General features: G+C 38.4%; 1 protein-coding gene across 2 annotated transcripts in view; it reads right to left on the bottom strand.

Moving 5' to 3' along the window:
* LOC134667153 (zinc finger protein ZFP2-like) overlaps positions 1-19,297 on the bottom strand; it is a 167,709-nt gene extending 148,412 nt beyond the window's left edge. The window contains exons 1-10 of one of the 2 annotated variants that reach the window (XM_063524457.1): positions 19,056-19,297; positions 18,575-18,986; positions 18,270-18,407; positions 17,134-17,332; positions 16,600-16,689; positions 15,694-15,920; positions 14,380-14,578; positions 12,566-12,655; positions 10,583-10,729; positions 1,350-1,532 (exon numbers count right to left, since the gene is read on the bottom strand). In XM_063524457.1, coding sequence (XP_063380527.1) covers positions 1,373-1,532; positions 10,583-10,729; positions 12,566-12,655; positions 14,380-14,578; positions 15,694-15,920; positions 16,600-16,689; positions 17,134-17,332; positions 18,270-18,407; positions 18,575-18,986; positions 19,056-19,178 — 1,785 coding nt within the window. In that variant the 5' untranslated portion in view covers positions 19,179-19,297 and the 3' untranslated portion in view covers positions 1,350-1,372. Of the gene's footprint in view, positions 1-1,349; positions 1,533-10,582; positions 10,730-12,565; positions 12,656-14,379; positions 14,579-15,693; positions 15,921-16,599; positions 16,690-17,133; positions 17,333-18,269; positions 18,408-18,574; positions 18,987-19,055 lie in introns of those variants that run through there. The other variant, XM_063524458.1, reaches the window with a different exon arrangement.
* Positions 19,298-19,321: the final 24 nt, after the last annotated feature.

Here is a 19,321-nt window from a genome sequence, read left to right as displayed (position 1 = left end):
GTGTCTCGTCATCTCAACGAATACCGCTTCGAATTTTGCGTACGGAACGTCTAATGTCTGGTTCTAGTAGTAGTAGTAGTAGTAAACTCTTTATTGTACAAAAAGACATATTAAAAATAACATACAATTAGCAAGAAGTACATAGGCGAACTTATCCCTTTGAGGGATCTCTTCCAGTTAACCTTTGAGTAGATGAGAGGAGAGAGTGAAAAGAGGGTGACAAATGCAGCAAAATGTACAACAAGGTACCAGAAAGATAAAAGATATAAATACATACAAAATTTATAGGATAAACATACATATATTACACAAAAAGGAATGGGGAAAATACACTAAAAATTGGAAAGAATTAGAACGATATAAAGCAACGATACAATAGAAATGTAGACAAATTAATCAGTCAAATCAGATAACCATAGCTTCTTTAACCTCTCCTTGAACGACGCAACCGATTCTAATGCAAGTAATGCAACGCTTTTTAAACTCTCGTATGAATGTGTCTTCAGGTACTGATAATGCTAAATGAGTGTGTACAACACTTGTAAAACTGTATGTTTCGAATTTATAAAACGTCAAAGTTAAGCACTTTAAGCAGCTGTTTCGTTTATGATAATATGTTGAAATAAGAATAATAGAAAGAGTATAAAAATACTGATTTATTACGTTTTTAATGTTTTTATGTCACGAGGTGATTAGGTACTCTATACATGCTCTACACCAGCGGTTCTCAAACTTTTTTGGTGACGGAACCCTTTTGGAAAGAGAAATATTTGACGGAACCCCAAATTAAAATTTTTCGTTCGTCACTGTGGACCAGATATACCTATAGAAGTGCTGGTTTTTTTCTTATTATTACAAGTATTTTTGCGGAGCCCCAACAGAGGCTTTGCGAAACCCATAGAGTAAGATCGCATAGAAGTGGTATACGCGTGCCTCCGTGAGGGACAAAACATACGCAAATGCGACACTGTGATTGGTCGAATTCATTTGTTGCCCACCATTCTCCATACTAATAAAAAGGTGGGGAACAAACAAAAAGTGAGACTGTGACAAGGACAAGCAATAATACCGCTTTCTCTGCTACTCCTACTGAAAGATACATAAGACTATCTCGTTCTGTCAGTTACCCCCACCACTCATGCCAGATCCAGGTATATCCTAGATTCATGGCGAAACCCTAGGGTTCCGCGGAACACACTTTGAGAATGGCTGCTCTACACCTACTTACTATATGAGTTATAAGGCACGGAAGAAAGAATTTTTTGTGGTAATAGTTAGGTGTGTACATCTGGATAAGAAATGAAAATCAAACTCCGAAAAAATATTGTGTATGGCATAAGAGCTTTTTATTAGTTTTAGACGCCATTCTTCATCATATGTCAGGTTTTTTGTCCACTTCTGTTAGTCCGTGTTTCTTGTGCGCGGTGAGCTGGTGCCGGTTGCGGTGGTCGGAGCGGCCGAAGCGCAGGCCGCAGAACGCGCACGGGTAGCGCTTCTCCTTTGTGTGACTGACCATGTGCGCGGTCAAGTTCCTGCAACACAATAATTATTTAATGATAATTATTTATAACTAGATGAAAACCCGGCTTCGCTCGGGTAAAATAAATTATAATAATAGGTACTCATTTTGAATTGAGTAATTATTTACTTTAAGACTTCAAACCTTCATCAAGGCAGTTACATACCTATCTCATCTCCGATAACTTTAAATCCATAACATACAGTTTAACTGGTTTACTAATATGTGGCCGAAAATTGTATGGCAAATTATCACTTCCCAAACTATTTTTCCCATAGTATCATTTGGCAAAACTATCAGATGGCAAACCAATGTTTCGCATATATAACATGTCGCAAATGATTATTTACAATATTATTGTATGGCAAAATATTTAGTTGGTCATGTTTCAAAATGTCTTTTATTGTTATGTCGAATGTATTGATAGGCATAAATTATTTTTCGCCTAATATTGTGATGCATACTACTAAATACCCTAATAATATAGTACTCAACTACTCATGGTACAAATTACAGTAGCATTTTATTTCGTTACGTAGGTAGTTTTTTCGAGATGTGCAGTTCAATGATGGAGGTAGTAATTTTGTTTACTACATTTCTGGCAACAGTTTGTTTTCGTGGGGTCGCAATTCTTACCTAACCTAACCCACTTTTCTGGCAACAGTTCGTTTTCTTGGGGGTCGCAGTTCTAACCTAACCTAACCCACCTTTCAGGCAACAGTTTGTTTTCGTGGGGTCACAGTTCTGACCTAACCTAACCCACTTTTCTGGCAACAGCTCGTTTTCTTGGGGGTTGCTGTTCTAACCTAACCTAACCCACTTTTCTGGCAACAGTTCGTTTTCTTGGGGGTTGCAGTTCTAATCTAACCTAACCCACTTTTCTGGCAACAGTTCGTTTTCTTGGGGGTGGCAGTTCTAACCTAACCTAACCCACCTTTCAGGCAACAGTTTGTTTTCGTAGGGTCGCAGTTCTAACCTAACCTAACCCACTTTTCTGCCAACAGTTCGTTTTCTTGGGGGTCGCAGTTCTAATCTAACCTAACCCACCTTTCAGGCAACAGTTTGTTTTCGTGGGGACGCAGTTCTAACCTAACCTAAGCCACTTTTCTGGCAACAGTTCGTTTTCTTCGGGGTTGCAGTTCTAACCTAACCTAACCCACTTTTCTGGCAACAGTTCGTTTTCTTGGGGGTCGCAGTTCTAACCTAACCCACCTTTCAGGCAACAGTTTGTTTTCGTGGGGTCGCAGTTCTAACCTAACCTAACCGACTTTTCTGGCAACAGTTCGTTTTCTCGGGGGTCGCACCGTCGCAGTTCTAACCTAACCTAACCCACCTTTCAGGTAACAGTTTGTTTTCGTGGGGTCGCAGTTCTAACCTAACCTAACCCACTTTTCTGGCAACAGTTTGTTTTCGTGGGATCGCAGTTCTAACGTAACCTAACCCACTTTTCTGGCAACAGTTCGTTTTCTCGGGGGTCGCAGTTCTAACCTAACCCACCTTTGAGGCAACAGTTTGTTTTCGTGGGGTCGCAGTTCTAACCTAACCTAACCCACTTTTCTGGCAACAGTTCGTTTTCTTGGGGATTGCAGTCATCTAACCTAAAACATGTTGGTACAGTCATCAAATCTATTAGCGTAGTGGCACCCGTCCATGGAAATATGTAGATACGTTTGTTAAAAAAAAAGCCACCAACAGGTCAAATAGCCATCAAAATATATTATGAAAAGTAAGTATAAATAAAGCAAACGTTTTTTGACAATTAAGAGTTAGCTAAGTTGAAACATTTGCTCAGTGACTATTTGTCTTAATGAATTTTGGTAAAATGAACATCTACTAAATAAAATTGTGATCAAATAAAAAGTATGCGAAGTTTCAATTTTGGCAAACGTTATGTAACAATAAATAGTTAGGTATAATAAAACATTTGCTTAGTGACTATTTTTCTAAATAAATCGTGGTAAAATGAACATCTGCTAAATAAAATTGTAGTCAAATAAAAATTATGCTAAATAATAATATGCTAAGCATTGGTTTGCCAACTAAAAGTACTGCAATAAGTTGGTTAGGAAGTGAAATTAGGCGAAAAATATTTCGGCGAGATGGCAGTACACCAGTTTAACTCTAAACGTACTATTCCGATATATCTTAAAACAAATATGTATGTAATAAAAAACCGGGCAAGTGCGAGTCGGACTCGCGCACGAAGGGTTCCGTGCCATATGCAAAAAAAAAACAAAAAAAAGCTAAATAAAAAACGGTCACCCATCCAAGTACTGACCACTCCCGACGTTGCTTAACTTTGGTCAAAAATCACGTTTGTTGTATGGGAGCCCCATTTAAATCTTTATGTTATTTTGTTTTTAGTATTTGTTGTTATAGCGGCAACAGAAATAAAACATCTGTGAAAATTTCAACTGTCTAGCTATCACGGTTCGTGAGATACAGCCTGGTGACAGACAGACGGACAGACGGACGGACGGACGGACCCCTAAACGGACCTCCTAAAACGGAACCCTAAAAAACCTAACGTGGGTTAGATTAGGTTTTTTAGGGTTCCGTACCCAAAGGGTAAAACGGGACCCTATTACTAAGACTTCGCTGTCCGTCCGTCCGTCCGTCTGTCACCAGGCTGTATCTCACGAACCGTGATAGCTAGACTACTTACATATCACGGTTCATGAGATACAGCCTTGTGACAGACAGACAGACGAACAGTGAAGTAAACTGAAATAAATGTCATATACCTACTAAGAAAGACCGGCCAAGTGCGAGTCGGACTCGCGCACGAAAGGTTTCGTGCCATTACGCACAAAACGGCAAAAAAATACGTTTGTTGCATGGGAGCCCCACTTTATTTATTTTATTCCGTTTTTAGTACTTATTTGTTGTTATAACTGTCTAGCTATCACGGTTCATGAGATACAACCTACAGACAGACGGATAGAGGAGTCTTAGTAATAGTAGGGTCTTGTTTTTACCCTTCGGGTACGGAACCCTAATAAAGTGTATAGACACTGATTTAAACTTTCACGATTATTAAACATTATCAAACTGCACAACGGGACTTAATCGCGTATTTAAGTTTTAAGATTGGTTTGCTGGAGTCAGGACCAAACCACTGGATTGAGCTGCATAACCCTAAAATCCTCTCCACGGATCGCCATTTCTACAGTAGAAAAGTGCGGGAAGCCATTGAAATCAAAAAACATTGCAATTTTAATCGGGACGAGGGTTTTAAGATCTCATCCACATGGAATCCAGTCATTAGTAAATGTAAGCGGAAACGAATATCGACAGTCGATAAATCGAATATCGTTAGTGTTGTGTGTCGACAGAGTGACATCCCTAGTGCGCAAAACGTTCAAACTGATAAACAAGACCAAGTGCGGGTAGTTCGAAAAACTCGCGCGGCTAGAAGATGTTGATGTCAACTTGAGCCAGTCTTCTCCGAGACCACGGGGACAACGCCGTCCTCGAAACGTCGGAGGTAAATCTTAAAACTTAAATACGCGATTAAGTCCCGTTGTGCAGTTTGATAAAGTGTATAGATTTGTAACACAGCAGAGATCTATAGTCTTTCTAGTGACTAATAGCCTTGTATGCTTGTTTGCCACCAACATGGCATTTAAAACATATTAATAAAAACTTACTCATTTCATCGGTCATATACAGCCTAGTATTGGCTTTAATATATATTGGGTCTGAAATATTTTTTTTATTTAATTTTTTAGTATGTATAGCGGCAACAGAAATACATCATTTGTGAAAATTTCAACTGTCTAGTTATCACGGTTCATAAGATCATGAAATACAGACAGACGGACGGACAGACGGACAGCGGAGTCTTAGTAATAGGGCCCGTTTTTACCCTTTGGGTATGGAACCCTAAAAAGTGACCAAGAGCTCCAAAGCCCCAGGCTGGAATCGAAACAGCATCCTCTGCTATAGCCGCTGGTGCCTGTGCCATTTGGCCACCGGACCCCAGCGGCATAGGTCGAATTTTTCCAAGTATATGCACTTCTTACTGAAGGCCCAGCGTTCCACCTGGCCACCCCTAAGGTAAAATTGAAATTATGTAGAATTGGGATTATGTAGAATTAAGCTTCTGTAAAATTGAAATTATGTAGATTTGGGAATCTGTAAAATTGAAAATCTGTAGAATTGGTACCTAATCTGTGATAGGAATCTGTAGAAATGAGACTAAACCCTTAGTAATGTGGTAATAGGGGTCCCGTTTTTAGCCTTTGGGTGCAGAATCTAAAAATCAACCTTGTTTTGGTACTATGTACTAAGCTTCACTATGACTCTGAAATTGTAGCAGTAATTAATTTTGTTTTAGTTGTCACCTGACGATTTATTTAAGTCAAACTCTGAAGTTATTATTTTACACTTTTATTTGAATCAGCATAAAATATATCTTTTTATATATACTATATATATATATATATTAATCTTATATTCAACTTACATTGACTCCAGAGATTACTTCTTCTTAAACCTTGTGTTTTCCCGGCCTAGCACCGGGGTCTGCTTTCCTGCTCAGTCTTCTCCACTTTGCCCAGTCTTCGGCATCCACTCACATCACTCAGATCACTTATTATTAAAAAATTAGCTTCATTCAATTCACTGATAAGCCTCAAGTTTGATTCTTTGAAGTTAGTCTAAAACACAAATATCAAATATGTCCACCATACACTGTAGTTGTTCGCACTGGTTCACACTGGATCATATAATCAGAGTGGAGTCAACTGGTTCTTAAACTCAAGAGTTTCTTTGAATTACTTTTGTGACTTAACTTCACTTTCATCTCGCTTTAGTTTGTCAAGCACATTTCATGGTTCATGAGACAGACAGACGGACAATGAAGTACATCTGAAATAAATGTCATATACCTACTAAGAAAAACCGGCCAAGTGCGAGTCGGACTCGCTAATAGGTTCATAGGGTCATATCCAGCCTAGCATTGCATTGGCCCCGCTTAAATATTTTAAGAGTGTAATAGATTTGTAACCGGTCAGCAACGTGAGTCCCTTGGAGAAGCAGAGGTCTAGTCTACACTCCCACTTACCATCGGCATAAACAGCCTTGTATGCTTATTTGCCACCAACATGTCATATTAAAACATATTAATAAAAATTTACTCGGTCAGCAATGTGAGTCCCTTGGAGAAGCAGAGGTCTCGTCTAAACTCCCACTTACCATCGGCATTAACAGCCTTGTATGCTTGTTTACCACCAACATGTCATATAAAAACATATTAATAAAAATTTACTCATTTCATCGGTCATATCCAGCCTACCATTGCATTGGCCCCGCTTAAATATTTTAAGAGTGTAATAGATTTGTAACCGGTCAGCAATGTGAGTCCCTTGGAGAAGCAGAGGTCTAGTCTAAACTCCCACTTACCATCGGCATTAACAGCCTTGTATGCTTGTTTGCCACCAACATGTCATATTAAAACATATTAATAAAAATTTACTAATTTCATCGGTCATATCCAGCCTAGCATTGCAGTGGCCCCGCTTAAATGTTTTAAGAGTGTAATAGATTTGTAACCGGTCAGCAATGCGAGTCCCTTGGAGAAGCAGAGGTCTAGTCTAAACTCCCACTTACCATCGGCATTAACAGCCTTGTATGCTTGTTTGCCACCAACATGTCATATTAAAACATATTAATAAAAATTTACTCATTTCATCGGTCATATCCAGCCTAGCATTGCATTGGCCCCGCTTAAATATTTCTTTAATTTGTTTTTAGCATTTGTTGTTATAGCGGCAACAGAAATACATCATTTGTGAAAATTTAAACTGTCTAGTTAATCTAGTTATCATGGTTCATGAGATCTTGAGATACAGCCTGGTGACAGACAGACGGACAGCAGAGTCTTAGTATTTAATAGGGTCCCGTTTTTACCCTTTGGGTATGGAACCCTAAAAAGTGACCAAGGCCTCCAGTGCCCCAGGCTGGAATCAAAGCAGCGTCCTCTGCTATCGCAGCAGGTGCCTGTGCCATTCTGCCACCGGGCCACGGCGGCATAGGTCGAATTTTTGAATACTAAACACAATACTCCCATGGAACGCTTTGAAGTTCAAATCTCGTTACGTTACGATGGCGTTTGCACTTTGCACTATGTTCGGTGACTATTTTTTATTGTTAACACACACAATACACTATTTAACAGGTTTTTATCACGTATTTTCGAATAAATTAGTAATTCAAAACACGCCAAAGCCGAATGGTTTGACGTCTAGGCAGTGTTGCAATCGTCTTAAAAGCCGTAACAGACTATCGCACGTTCTGGCTTTAAAAAAAAATGTAATAATTATACCGGTATACATATCCATATGAAACGAAACTTAATGCAAATAATAACCATTATACATACCGGAGTCATCAAATAAACAGTAATATTCGTCTTGGTTTTTATTTAAAAAAAAAAACGACCAACCTAACTTGTAAGCATGTTTGCAGTTTCTAAACGCAACAAACGCTGTCAAATGACAATCAACAAATTGAACATTTGCATTCTTTGTCGAAATTTTTTCACTTTTAAATGCAAAATACTCGACAATACGAATTTTGCGGATACATGTTCTCGATTCAAAAGTGATATTTTTTCAAGCTCTTTCGATTGAGCATAATTTCATTTAGGTCTACCGTCAAAGCGGTTCACGATTATTTATATAAGATAAGATGCCCCTATATTTATTTATAGAGTCTGTGCGGAAAGAGAAGAGTCGTGGCAGAAACGGGAACTAACATTTTAAATTTTATATGGCAATCAAACCTTTGACACCTTGTCATGTAAAAAGTAAACAAACTTCTGTCATTGTATATTTATTAACAAAAACCGCAAGTTTTATGTATAAAATATTTTCAAAACACGATAAAACCGTACATAAAACCACAAGGAAAATTATATTTAACATTGTTCGGTTTTGTCAGCGGGAAGAAAACGGCTAAAAGCCGACTATCGACTTACAAAAAGTCGCGGAACGTGTTTCCGCTATTCGCGGGTATTGATGTTGTATTTAATATTAAATAATTACCTATTTAATAAGCCCCGTAAGTAACTTGTCTCCGGTGCATAATCGGTAAGTATATTCATTCAAAATATATTAATTTTCATAAATATGCAGGTCATTCATGGTCTTTAAAATAACTGACAAATAGTCTTGATACTTGCCATTTTATGCATATTTATATGTAATTTTTTTTTTCAGGATTGTGTAAAAGTACCTACGGTATCTCGAATAAAAGACCGCTAAGTAGGTGATATGCAAGAATTCGTAATCTACGTGCCGGATTCAAGCACATCCAGTTCAGATGAAGATAGTTCTATGAGTGTCCCTGGTTGTTCTGAAGCTAGCTCAAACATAAGTGACATTGAATATTTTAATTCAGACTTCGATTACAAAGAATAAAACTTTTTCTAATAAAATATTTCTTTATTTGTAGGTTCTGTTAGTTACGAAATTATATTTCATATTTAGCAGTGACTTTTCGGTGAAGTAAAACATCGTGAGATGAGAGAACCGGACATATCCCAATAAGGCCTACCTACTTAGGGGCCATCCATTAATTACGTCACACGTTTAGGGGGTGGAAGGGAGTCAAGAAAATGTGACATGTTGTGACATAGGGGAGGGGGGAGTCACAAACATTGTGACGTCACTTTAACTTCACCAATATTCATCAGTAACCAAAAATTAATTTATATTTTTTTAATCGCTGTACATTTAAATAATGAGGTTTTGGAAGTAGGTAGGTAATTTTCGTTCCTAATTGGTTTTGCGTTATAAAATTACTAATATTTCTTTTACAAAAAATATTTTTTTATAAAAAAAATAAAGCCGAGTTAGTATTGCCGATTTCGTTGAAAACAAAATTGCCTAAATGTGACGTCACACAAGGTGGGGAGGGATTTGCAAAATGTGACCAAGTGTGACAAGGAGGGGGGAGGGGTCAAAAAACCTAGAAATTCGTGTGACGTAATTAATGGATCCCTTATGCACTATTTTTATTCATATCCATATTTATTATTAATAATGTACACATACATTACAAGTCAAGTTTACAATGGGTGAAATATATCCCAGATAAAATTACAGTTCTATTGCCCAATTTCTACCCGATCTACCCGGTTTTAATAACTGTTGAACTTCACTTTTTAGTATCTGAGACATAAAAACAAGTGTGTTTTAAAAAGAAAACTAGTGCCTGCGCTAAATCAGGGGATTGAGTTGACGAGCCGACACCACCACCAGGCTCCGTTTAGTAAGCCGTGGTAAAAAACCGGAACAAAAGGGATTCAAGTATCATGACCTTTAGTGTCGTACTATAATCACGTGACCAGTGTTGTCAGCATAGCAAAAACCATAAAATAGCACTGGCGCGCCCTCAAATCCCACGACTCTTCTCTTTCCGCACAGACTCTATATATTTATATCAAAGTAAGAGTAACCTAGAAAATATCGTGGATATCATCGCACTAATAGTGCGCTGGTAGTGCGCTGGTGGCCTAGCGGTAAGAGCGTGCGACTTTCAATCCAGAGGACGGGGGTCGCCTCGGCTCGTACCAATGAGTTTTTCGGAATTTACGTACGAAATATCATTTGATATATACCTGTCGCTTTTCGGTGAAGAAAAACATCGTGAGGAAACCGGACTAATCCCAATAAGGCCTAGCAACTGAGTTGGAAGGTCAGAAGGCAGTGGCTTTCGTAATAACTATAGTCCGTTTTTTTAGCATTAGAAAGAACTTCGCAGAAGTAAGCTTGTGGTTCCAAATCCGGCACTTTTAGCGGTAATAATTTGAAGTAAATTATATGTATTGACCATGCTACATTAGATAATTCAATAATTATTAACAATTAAAGAGCCTGATAAAAACTGCACGCTTGCTTCTGTGGAGTTCTTTCTAATGCTAAAAAAAACGAACTATAGTGCCTACGCCAATTCTTCTTCTTCTCTCTCTACGATTAGTTGTCAAGCGGACCCCAGGCTCCCATGAGCCGTGGCAAAACATGCCGGGACAACGCGAGGAAGATGGTATGACTTTACCCGGACGTCTTGAAGCTCTTGTTGCACATCTTGCAGAGGAACTTGCGCAGGCCGCTGTGCGTGGTGAGGTGTCGTGTGAGGTGGACCTTCTTCGTGAACGATCGGCCGCACTCGTTGCACGTGTATGGCCGCTCGTTCGTGTGGCTCCTGTCAATTATATTAAGTATGTATTCAATTTGTACGACTAAGTAAGGGCCACGTGCACCATTCACTAATCTGGAGTTAACCGGTTAAACCTGGAGTTACCGTAGTCAGGGGTGCGAAACTCCTGACTTGCAGAAACTCGGCTCCGCTCAGCTCAGCATTGCTCCGAGCAATTATTAGGGTTGGCACCACTTGACTTCCTTTTGCGTGCACGACCACAGATAAGATAATCACTTGATTTTTGACAACCCTAAATAGCCGAAAGGGATAGTGCCATATATTAGAAAGAGACAGCATGATTCGACCCTGAACCGCTGTCAATCTTCGTTTTTGTAGGAAGTTTCATTTCTGTACGGTAGTACTATTATTTATTCTGTGCCGTAGTTACCAGTACAATTTGACACTGGGTTAACGGTTTAACCGGTTAACCTCGGGTTAGCGGGTTGGTGCAAGTGGCGCTAAATTTATAATAGTGCATAATTAATCCAGTAACTTTGTCGAATTTTGTAACCTGGCTCTTTTGCGTCAAATCCGGTAGTTCTGATTTTTTGCAGACTTGTTTATGATGTTGGCCCAATGAATAATCCAAGTTTGTGACTTCGAGCGCCGAACGCAACTTTGTCAAAAATCGAATAAACCGCAATTTTTTTTAGATTTGGGCGATTATAACCCTAAAGTACTAGTTTTTGGTAGTAACTTCCTAGGGCGTTTTTAAAGTGGACTAAATTTGCTACAATAAGACATTAGAATTGTCTCTGTACATCTAATATTTTAATTTTATAATTTTAAAAGGCTTTATCTCGTATAATATAAGGGTTAGGTAGGTAATTAATACTTAACTATTTCCCATAAAAAAAAATTTTTTCAAAATAGGCACTCATACCTTTTTTTTATGGAAAAATAATATTTTGTAGAACGTGCCGGTGATGAATTCCATATAAATTACCTACCTAACCCTTAAATTATAAAATTTTGAAAGGCTTTATCTCGGAAAATATTAGATGTACAGAGACAATTCTAGTGTCTTATTGTAGCAAATTTAGTCTACTTTAAAAACGCCCTAGGAAGTTACTATCAAAAACTAGTACTTTAGGGTTATAATCGCCCAAATCTAAAAAAAATTGCGGTTTATTCGATTTTTGACAAAGTTGCGTTCGGCGCTCGAGGTCACAAACTTGGATTATTAATTGGACCAACATCATAAACAAGTCTGCAAAAAATCAGAACTACCGGATTTGACGCAAACGCAAAATGTATAATTTTACTGTATTAAATTGTATTTCATCGTATTTTCTCGAAAACGTTCGTATTTGCCATGCTACTTCAGTCAAGAGTTAACCTCAGTACTTTATGTGCCGAGACCAAGCCGAGACTGACTGAAATAGCGAGACACGTTCGTTACTACTATCAGTGAAAAACCGGTCAAGTGTGAGTCGGACTCGTGTTCCACACTTGAATAGGTTTTCCTGACATCTATAAATAAAGTACTATATTGTGTATTTTTTTCAAAATTTTAGACCCAGTAGTTTCAGAGATAAAGGGGATGGTCGGACAGACAGACAGACAGACGCACGAGTGATCCTATAAGGGTTCCGTTTTTTCCTTTTGAGGTACGGAACCCTAAAAAACGATGGAAATGCACTATGTGTCGCCATTTTTTGTAATGACTCATTACATATTGGATTTTGTTTGTGTGAAGTGAGAAGTGCGACTGAGTGCTGGTTCCCCCCCCCCCCGGCACAATTATTTGTACGGTATAAGATATCGATTAGGCCCCTTCCGACGTGTCGGAAGCTGGTGTTGCTCGAAGGTATGCGACGCAAATATTTTGTTGCTTACCTTATATGTTCTTTTAGTTTCTCTTTCTTGAAGAATGCCTTAGGACAATATTCACACTGATGGCTCCTTTCTTTGTCATGCACGTCCCGCCTGAAACAAATAATCGTCAAACACATGTGTGTAACCACCTTAAGTATATACTTAAGGTGGTTCGCTTTCCATACAAAAAACAATTGCGTTATATACTTAGTAATTATACAGTATTATACACGGTGTAACATGAGTAAACCGAATAATTTTAACAGCGTATTTCTGATCATATTTAGAGACAAAAATGTCCTATAAACTTTTTTGATATTCGCCTAGTTTCAGAGATATTATTAATTTAAAAAAAAAAACAAGTTTTTTGTTACATAGTGTAAAAGGCCTTTTTGATGGTGATGTTGCTGCTATGGGACGTAGTCTAAATATCCTTATTGATAGATGTCAAAAAGTGACAAGTAACACTTTGCAAAAAGTAGTTTCAACGAAAAAAAATGTAAAAATCAATTTTAAGTGACAAGTTTACCAATAACATTAATTTTTTATGTACATATACATTCAAAAAATGGCAAAAACAAAAAAAAAAAAATTTTTTTTTTGGCGAAATTGACCTAAACTTATATTACATTTTTTACTTCTTTTGACCTCAGAAATGCGTGGTTAAAATTATTCGGTTTCCTCATGTTACACCGTGTATGTGCGCATCTGTCTACTTTCGAATGTTTATTTGCGCTAAATTGATAGTAAAACTTCGTTTTATACAGAAATCACGCAAAAAAAAACGCTTTATTTTTTATCAATGCAATACAAAAATAACGTTTTTTGTAATAGTATGTAATTACTTACTTAATATAACGCAATTCTTTTTTGTATGGAAAGCAAACCACCTTAAATAAAAGATGGATTTAAGTATAAAGAAACAAGAAACTAGCCCCCGGTCGCAAACAAGTAGTTAAAAACTTCCCAATTTTATTTCCCATACAAATCTAAGTCCACCAGTTCTAATAATCCGGCAAAGGGGGAAAATAAAGGCTCCTCTTCACGTTGGGCCAACGCCAACGCCAACGAGGGACGCAGCCATGGTAGAATGAGATAGCAATATCACTTGCTCCCTCTAACGCAGAAATGCGTCCCTCGTTGGCGTTGGCCCAACGTGAAGAGGAGCCATAAGGTACCGGATTAGGATTACCGAGCGCCGACTGTACCTATATCCTATATTCTTGAAATGTTGTAGAGCTTACCTATAGTTCGTTTTTTTAGCATTTGAAAGAACTTGTAAGAAGGTAAGCGATCTTGACACGTCTTTAATTGAAAAACGCTTTTTAAAATTCAAAAACTATTACTTATGAAAGCAGAAGAATATAAATGATCGTGTTAGATTCATAATTGTTACATATATGCCGTAACTTAATTTTAAAATGTTTTTTTGAATTAAAAGACACATCAAGATTGTTTACCATACATATAATACAATTCAATGCAAATCCAAAAATCACTAATTTCTTAACCTAAACTAACAACTAATAAAACTATTCACAAAATTCGTTCCGAGTCCCTCCAGATGCAAAGGAGCCCATCACGCTCGCCGTGTTGCCACGTTGAACCGCGATGGACAACCTTTGCATAACCTACTTTTGGATTGTTTACCTAATTTCTAATGCTAAAAAAACGAACTATAAGATAGGATTTTTTTATGCAATCTCGAAGGATGTGAACTTTTGGCAAGGACTAGGATGCGCAGCGCTGCCGCCTCTTATCATACCTACCGTAGCTACCTACTTACGGAGGTACCTAAGATAGTACATTCTTTAAACTTAATACTGTTCACTTACTTATGGAGCGAAAGGAAAGTCTGAGCACTAAACTTCTTCTGACAGACATCGCACTCGTGTTGATAGTCCTTGGTGTGCGTGAGCAGATGCACTTTGAGCAGAGACATGGTCGCGCAGCGGCGCCCGCAGTGGACGCACGGGAACGGGAGCTCGCTCGCCGAGTGCATGCGCCTTTTGTGCTCCGACACGCACACCACCTCTGAGGCATGAACATTTTAAGTAGAGATGCAACGGATAGTTGTTTGGCCGGATACCGGATTCTTCGGCCTGACCATCAGCCGAATATCCGGTATCCGGCCGCCGGATATTCGGCCAGCGGAACTATACCTACATTTAGATTTTTCAGGTGCGCATTGTGCAGGTTTGACCTGTTTCCTAGTGAACGTTCACGCGGACTCATTTCTAGGTTCGAAATGAGTGCGCGTGCAAGTCAATGGAATTATAAAATTGTTTTATAATAATAAACAAGTACGATTATGACCGTGTCTGTTTCTTAAATCCAATTTGTTTACTCCGAAATCGTGCAATGTTTCTATCCGGTATCCGGCCGGATAGTAAGTCACTATGCGGTATCCGGCCGGATACCGGATAATAACCGGATATCCGGTGCATCTCTAATTTTAAGTTATCAGCCGTAGCCAAGATTACCATCGTCCATTTACATATTAGCGTCGGGGATATTGCAATATCCCCGTGAACTGGGTGAATCAACTTTTAGTACACTTGATTTCGTGTCCCTAGACTCGCTAATAGCTAAGAAAAATCGATTTACATCGGGATCGACACGGGCATTATTAGATCCATAAGTATTTAATTAACACATTTAGATGAACAAATTGATGAGATAATAGTTACATTTTCCATGTTAAGGTAACGCAGAAAAAAAAGTTTTCTCGCATACTAAAATCAGGGACACACCATTTTTGCCTATTTTCTACTGCGTTACCGTACAAAAAAAAAGTCTGTATAGCTTAATGACAGACAGACAGACAGTGGAGTCTTAATCGGGTCCCATTTTTAACCTTTGGGTACGGAACCCTAAAAATGAAAGAATAAATGTATAAAGAATGTCCTATAATATTTATAAAATAATCCATCAGGTATCAAATCTCGGTATCGTCTTGGGTCGTCCCATTCGTTTTTCGTCAAGTTCTTAAATTAGTCCTATTCTGCTTTCGTCACTCATTCTACATTGAAAGCCGCCGACGATTGTGACGAATGTAGAATGGGTGACGAAAGCAGAATAGGACTAATTTAGGAACTTGACGAAAAACGAATGGGACGACCCAAGACGATACCCAAATCTCAACTTACCTTTATTACAAATATCGCACCTAGGTTTCTTCCCCAAATGCGTGGTCTTGTAATGCCTCTTCCGGCCGCCGATGGTGTAGAAGGTCTTGGGACACGCCTTGCACGGCAGCAGGCGACGCTCCTCCCTGGGCCGGTGGCGGGCCGCGTGCGTTTTTAGGTCGACGACGGACAGGCCGCATTCGTCGCAGATTTGATATTCTTTTACAGGTTTTTCGGTCGTGTGTGAGCTGTGTATCGTAAGTAATAAGTGATCTGTATACCGATTTTACAATAGTTATGTGAATAAATAATGCCAACCTAAAAGTGCGGTGTTTTTCAGTAGATTTTGATCAGAAAACGATCGACGACGATGCCTTCTTTGGCGTCGTTGTCACGATTTTGGGTTGACGTCAATTTCCGTCAAAAGTCGTTCAAAAGGTTAATTAAAATGAACGTTTTTTTCATAGGTTTCTAATTTTTGGGTTCGGTAGGTAGTTAAAAGTGTACAGACAGCAACGCTCCTGTACCTACCTACATCGGTGGTACTTATTACAAAAGGCATAAGGTCCGCGATTGTTGCGCCACTTAGGGTCCTACCTAAATTAGTTGTTCAATATTTACGCTATAGAATTTCCAATTTAGCAAGAACCCTAAATGGTATAACAATCCCGTGTGGTGACTTTGAAAACAAATCCATTAATAGAAGATAAAATTAAAGAAAATTGTCGTTCATTGTTAATTTGCTACACGCTTCTTGCTGTAATTTTATGAAAATAATTCAAGGCATTCAAACTACATACATACTTTTTTTATTAATTTACAGAGTATAAGGGCCACTCCCTTCCCCTCAGCGTTGTTAAGAATCCAAGTAGCTTGATATCTATTGATGCGATTAACTTTTAAATTTAAACCACAATAACGGTTTACCTTGAATGTCTTTCTAGTTTCATTCTGCTAAAGAAAGCCTTAGGGCACTGTTCACATTTATAGTTCCTTTCCTTATTGTGGACCTGGCGTCTAAAACAAGCAAACATATACATATAAAGATTTATATAAAATAAAAGCAAGCACTTTCGATGCTAACTAACTTTTTGGAGGACTCAGCTAAATGATCCTCTCGTGAGTAAAGTAAAAATGAATTCAAATTCCCTTTGATTATTCCTACTAGTTATCAAGTTGTTACCAGTGGTATATTTATGATTTATGAACATTGAAGTAATTTTAAAACTGAAACAGGACTTAAAATTTAAGTGTAGTTATTATATGGCCCGACATTTCAAACGTAACGTTATCGTGGTTAGGCAAGGGAGGTAAAAATTATGAGTGAAAATCGTGTTGGTTTATATCAATTAATAACATTGAAGTAGTTTAGTGGTAACAACAGGGAAAATAATTCCTAGTAGTTTAATGTATTTTTACTAGCCCATCCCGTAATACTTAGTTAATTTCTTTGTTACTCACACATGTAGCGTGAGCAAACCTTTGGCGCCGAACTTCTTCTGACACACGTCGCACTGGAACTGGTAGTCCTTGGTGTGCGTGACCATATGTGTGTCCAGCTCTGTCTGTTTGAGGAAAGGGCGCTGGCACACCGAGCAGTTGTACCGCATGCCAGACGGGTTGTGTACGCGCAGCTTGTGCTCTTGTAGGTTTACCACCTCTGAAATAAACATTTCTTGTTTTACAAACTAACAAAATAAAATAAAAGCCACTTTGATGGATTTATGAGATTGGTTTCAAATTAGGTAATATTAAATGGGGGTTTTCAGGGGCGATAAATCGATCTAGCTACTTAGCTAGGTCTTATCTCTGGGTGTTCACGTCAAATCAAGAATCCATAGCTCAATGTAATTAAAAGTAAAAAGATGGATTCATTCACTGCGAATGGACGTAGCTAAGTCCGTTGCATCAGCCCTGTTCGTTGCAGCAGCCCGGTTCGTTGCAGCAGCCCGGTTCGTTGCAGCAGCCCGGTTCGGCTGGTGGCAGCCGGTCGATCATGCCGGCCCGGCTTGGCCATTTTATTCTCAACAATTGGTTAGACATTTATGCCACGGCGGCCTGGGTTACTAAGTCAGTAGTTTACGGTTAGAATAAATATAGAAATAAGTACGCCATCAGTGTGGTAAACGAAATACATATAAGTTCAGTAAATTCAGTGCCTTTCAATATCGACGTCACGTGTCCCGAACCCTGAACGGTTTCCATCCTCATCACAGCCGCTAGGGCAGCGACTGTACGTATTTAGAGTAACAGAGACGAGAGAGAGAATAGCTGCCAGGCTGCCACAGTTGCCTGCCTTTGTCGTCATCATTTTGGTTGCCCACTCGGGGATCTAGGATTGCCTGCTTGTGTACTGTTCATTTTAGGCGGAACCTATGGAGGGACTGCATTTGTTCGCTTCACTAGGAAAACGCGAATTTTTGAGTTTTTACATGTTTTCCGAGCAAAGCTCCCAGATATTTTATTATTATTATAACTATCACAAATGTCAACATATGGAATCCTATAAAACCACGGTTGGTTTAAAAAGTGAGTCAGAAGAAATAGCCATGACAATAAGTGACATGACAAAAATGATCTATTTGCGCCTATATTACCTTTATAACATATATCACATTTGGCCCTTTCGCCTAAATGTGTGGTCCGGTAATGTTTGCTCCGCCCGCCAAAAGTGACAAACTGCTTTGGACAGGCCTTGCACGTCAGCATCCGCTGCCCACCATTATCTTCTGGCGCTGAAAGAATATAAGCAAGTATATGGGAGCTTTTCTGCCTATTTTTATCAGTTGAATAAAATTATAGGTCATATGAAATGACTATGCTCTGCTATAAATAAAATTAATTATCAAGAACAAATTTGTCGTGCTGGATGTTTCTTGTTTTATGTATCATTACTTCTTACCCTCTTCTTTGGAATCATCCTCAAAATTTTCATATTTATCTTTTTGTACCACACTCAGTGGCTCTTCATCTAAATCTACATCTTCAAATGTACCTTCTTCCTTTACATTATCTGTTATTTCTGAATCTTCTTGTCTGTCCTCATCCTTAACATCTATTTCTATTTTAATTTCTCTATCGCTATATTCTGTTACACATGGGCCAAAATCTTCACATTCCATGTAATTCTCATGTTTAATTCCGTTTTCATCCACATAGAGAGTTAAATTTTGGTCTGTAGGCTGCTGAAGTGGGTCGAGAGATTTTAGATATGTATCATTTTCCAAAGATAAAACCTTAAACTTGTAAAACGAGATGATTTTTCTATAGCAGGTATCACACAGTTTCGTGGTTATTTTGGAGTCCTCTGTAACCTGCAATTGGAAAGAATGTTGTTATAATTGTAATACGCTTTTATTACAGTCATATCACAAAAATTTTACCTTTATATCTAAACAAAAAGACATGATATCAATGCATTTTCTGTTGTCATCTTTTATGATTTTTTCCAAGTCTGAAATATCCTTTCTAGCTGCAGTTTTTAGGCACGTTCTGCATGTACTCATTATAGTAGGTTTCCTTGCCACGTTTTCAAAAACAAGAAAGCTTAAATACGTAAAAATAATTGTTTTTGAACACAAGAACACGACAAAACAACAGCAAAGTGAGCAAAGCAAGCAAAGTAAATGACAACAATCAACTTTGACAC

This window comes from Cydia fagiglandana, chromosome 9, assembly GCF_963556715.1.
Source record: "Cydia fagiglandana chromosome 9, ilCydFagi1.1, whole genome shotgun sequence".
NCBI lineage: Eukaryota > Metazoa > Arthropoda > Insecta > Lepidoptera > Tortricidae > Cydia > Cydia fagiglandana.
The sequence above is the reverse complement of the archived record's forward strand: the minus strand, read 5'-3'. Positions and strand labels throughout refer to the sequence as shown.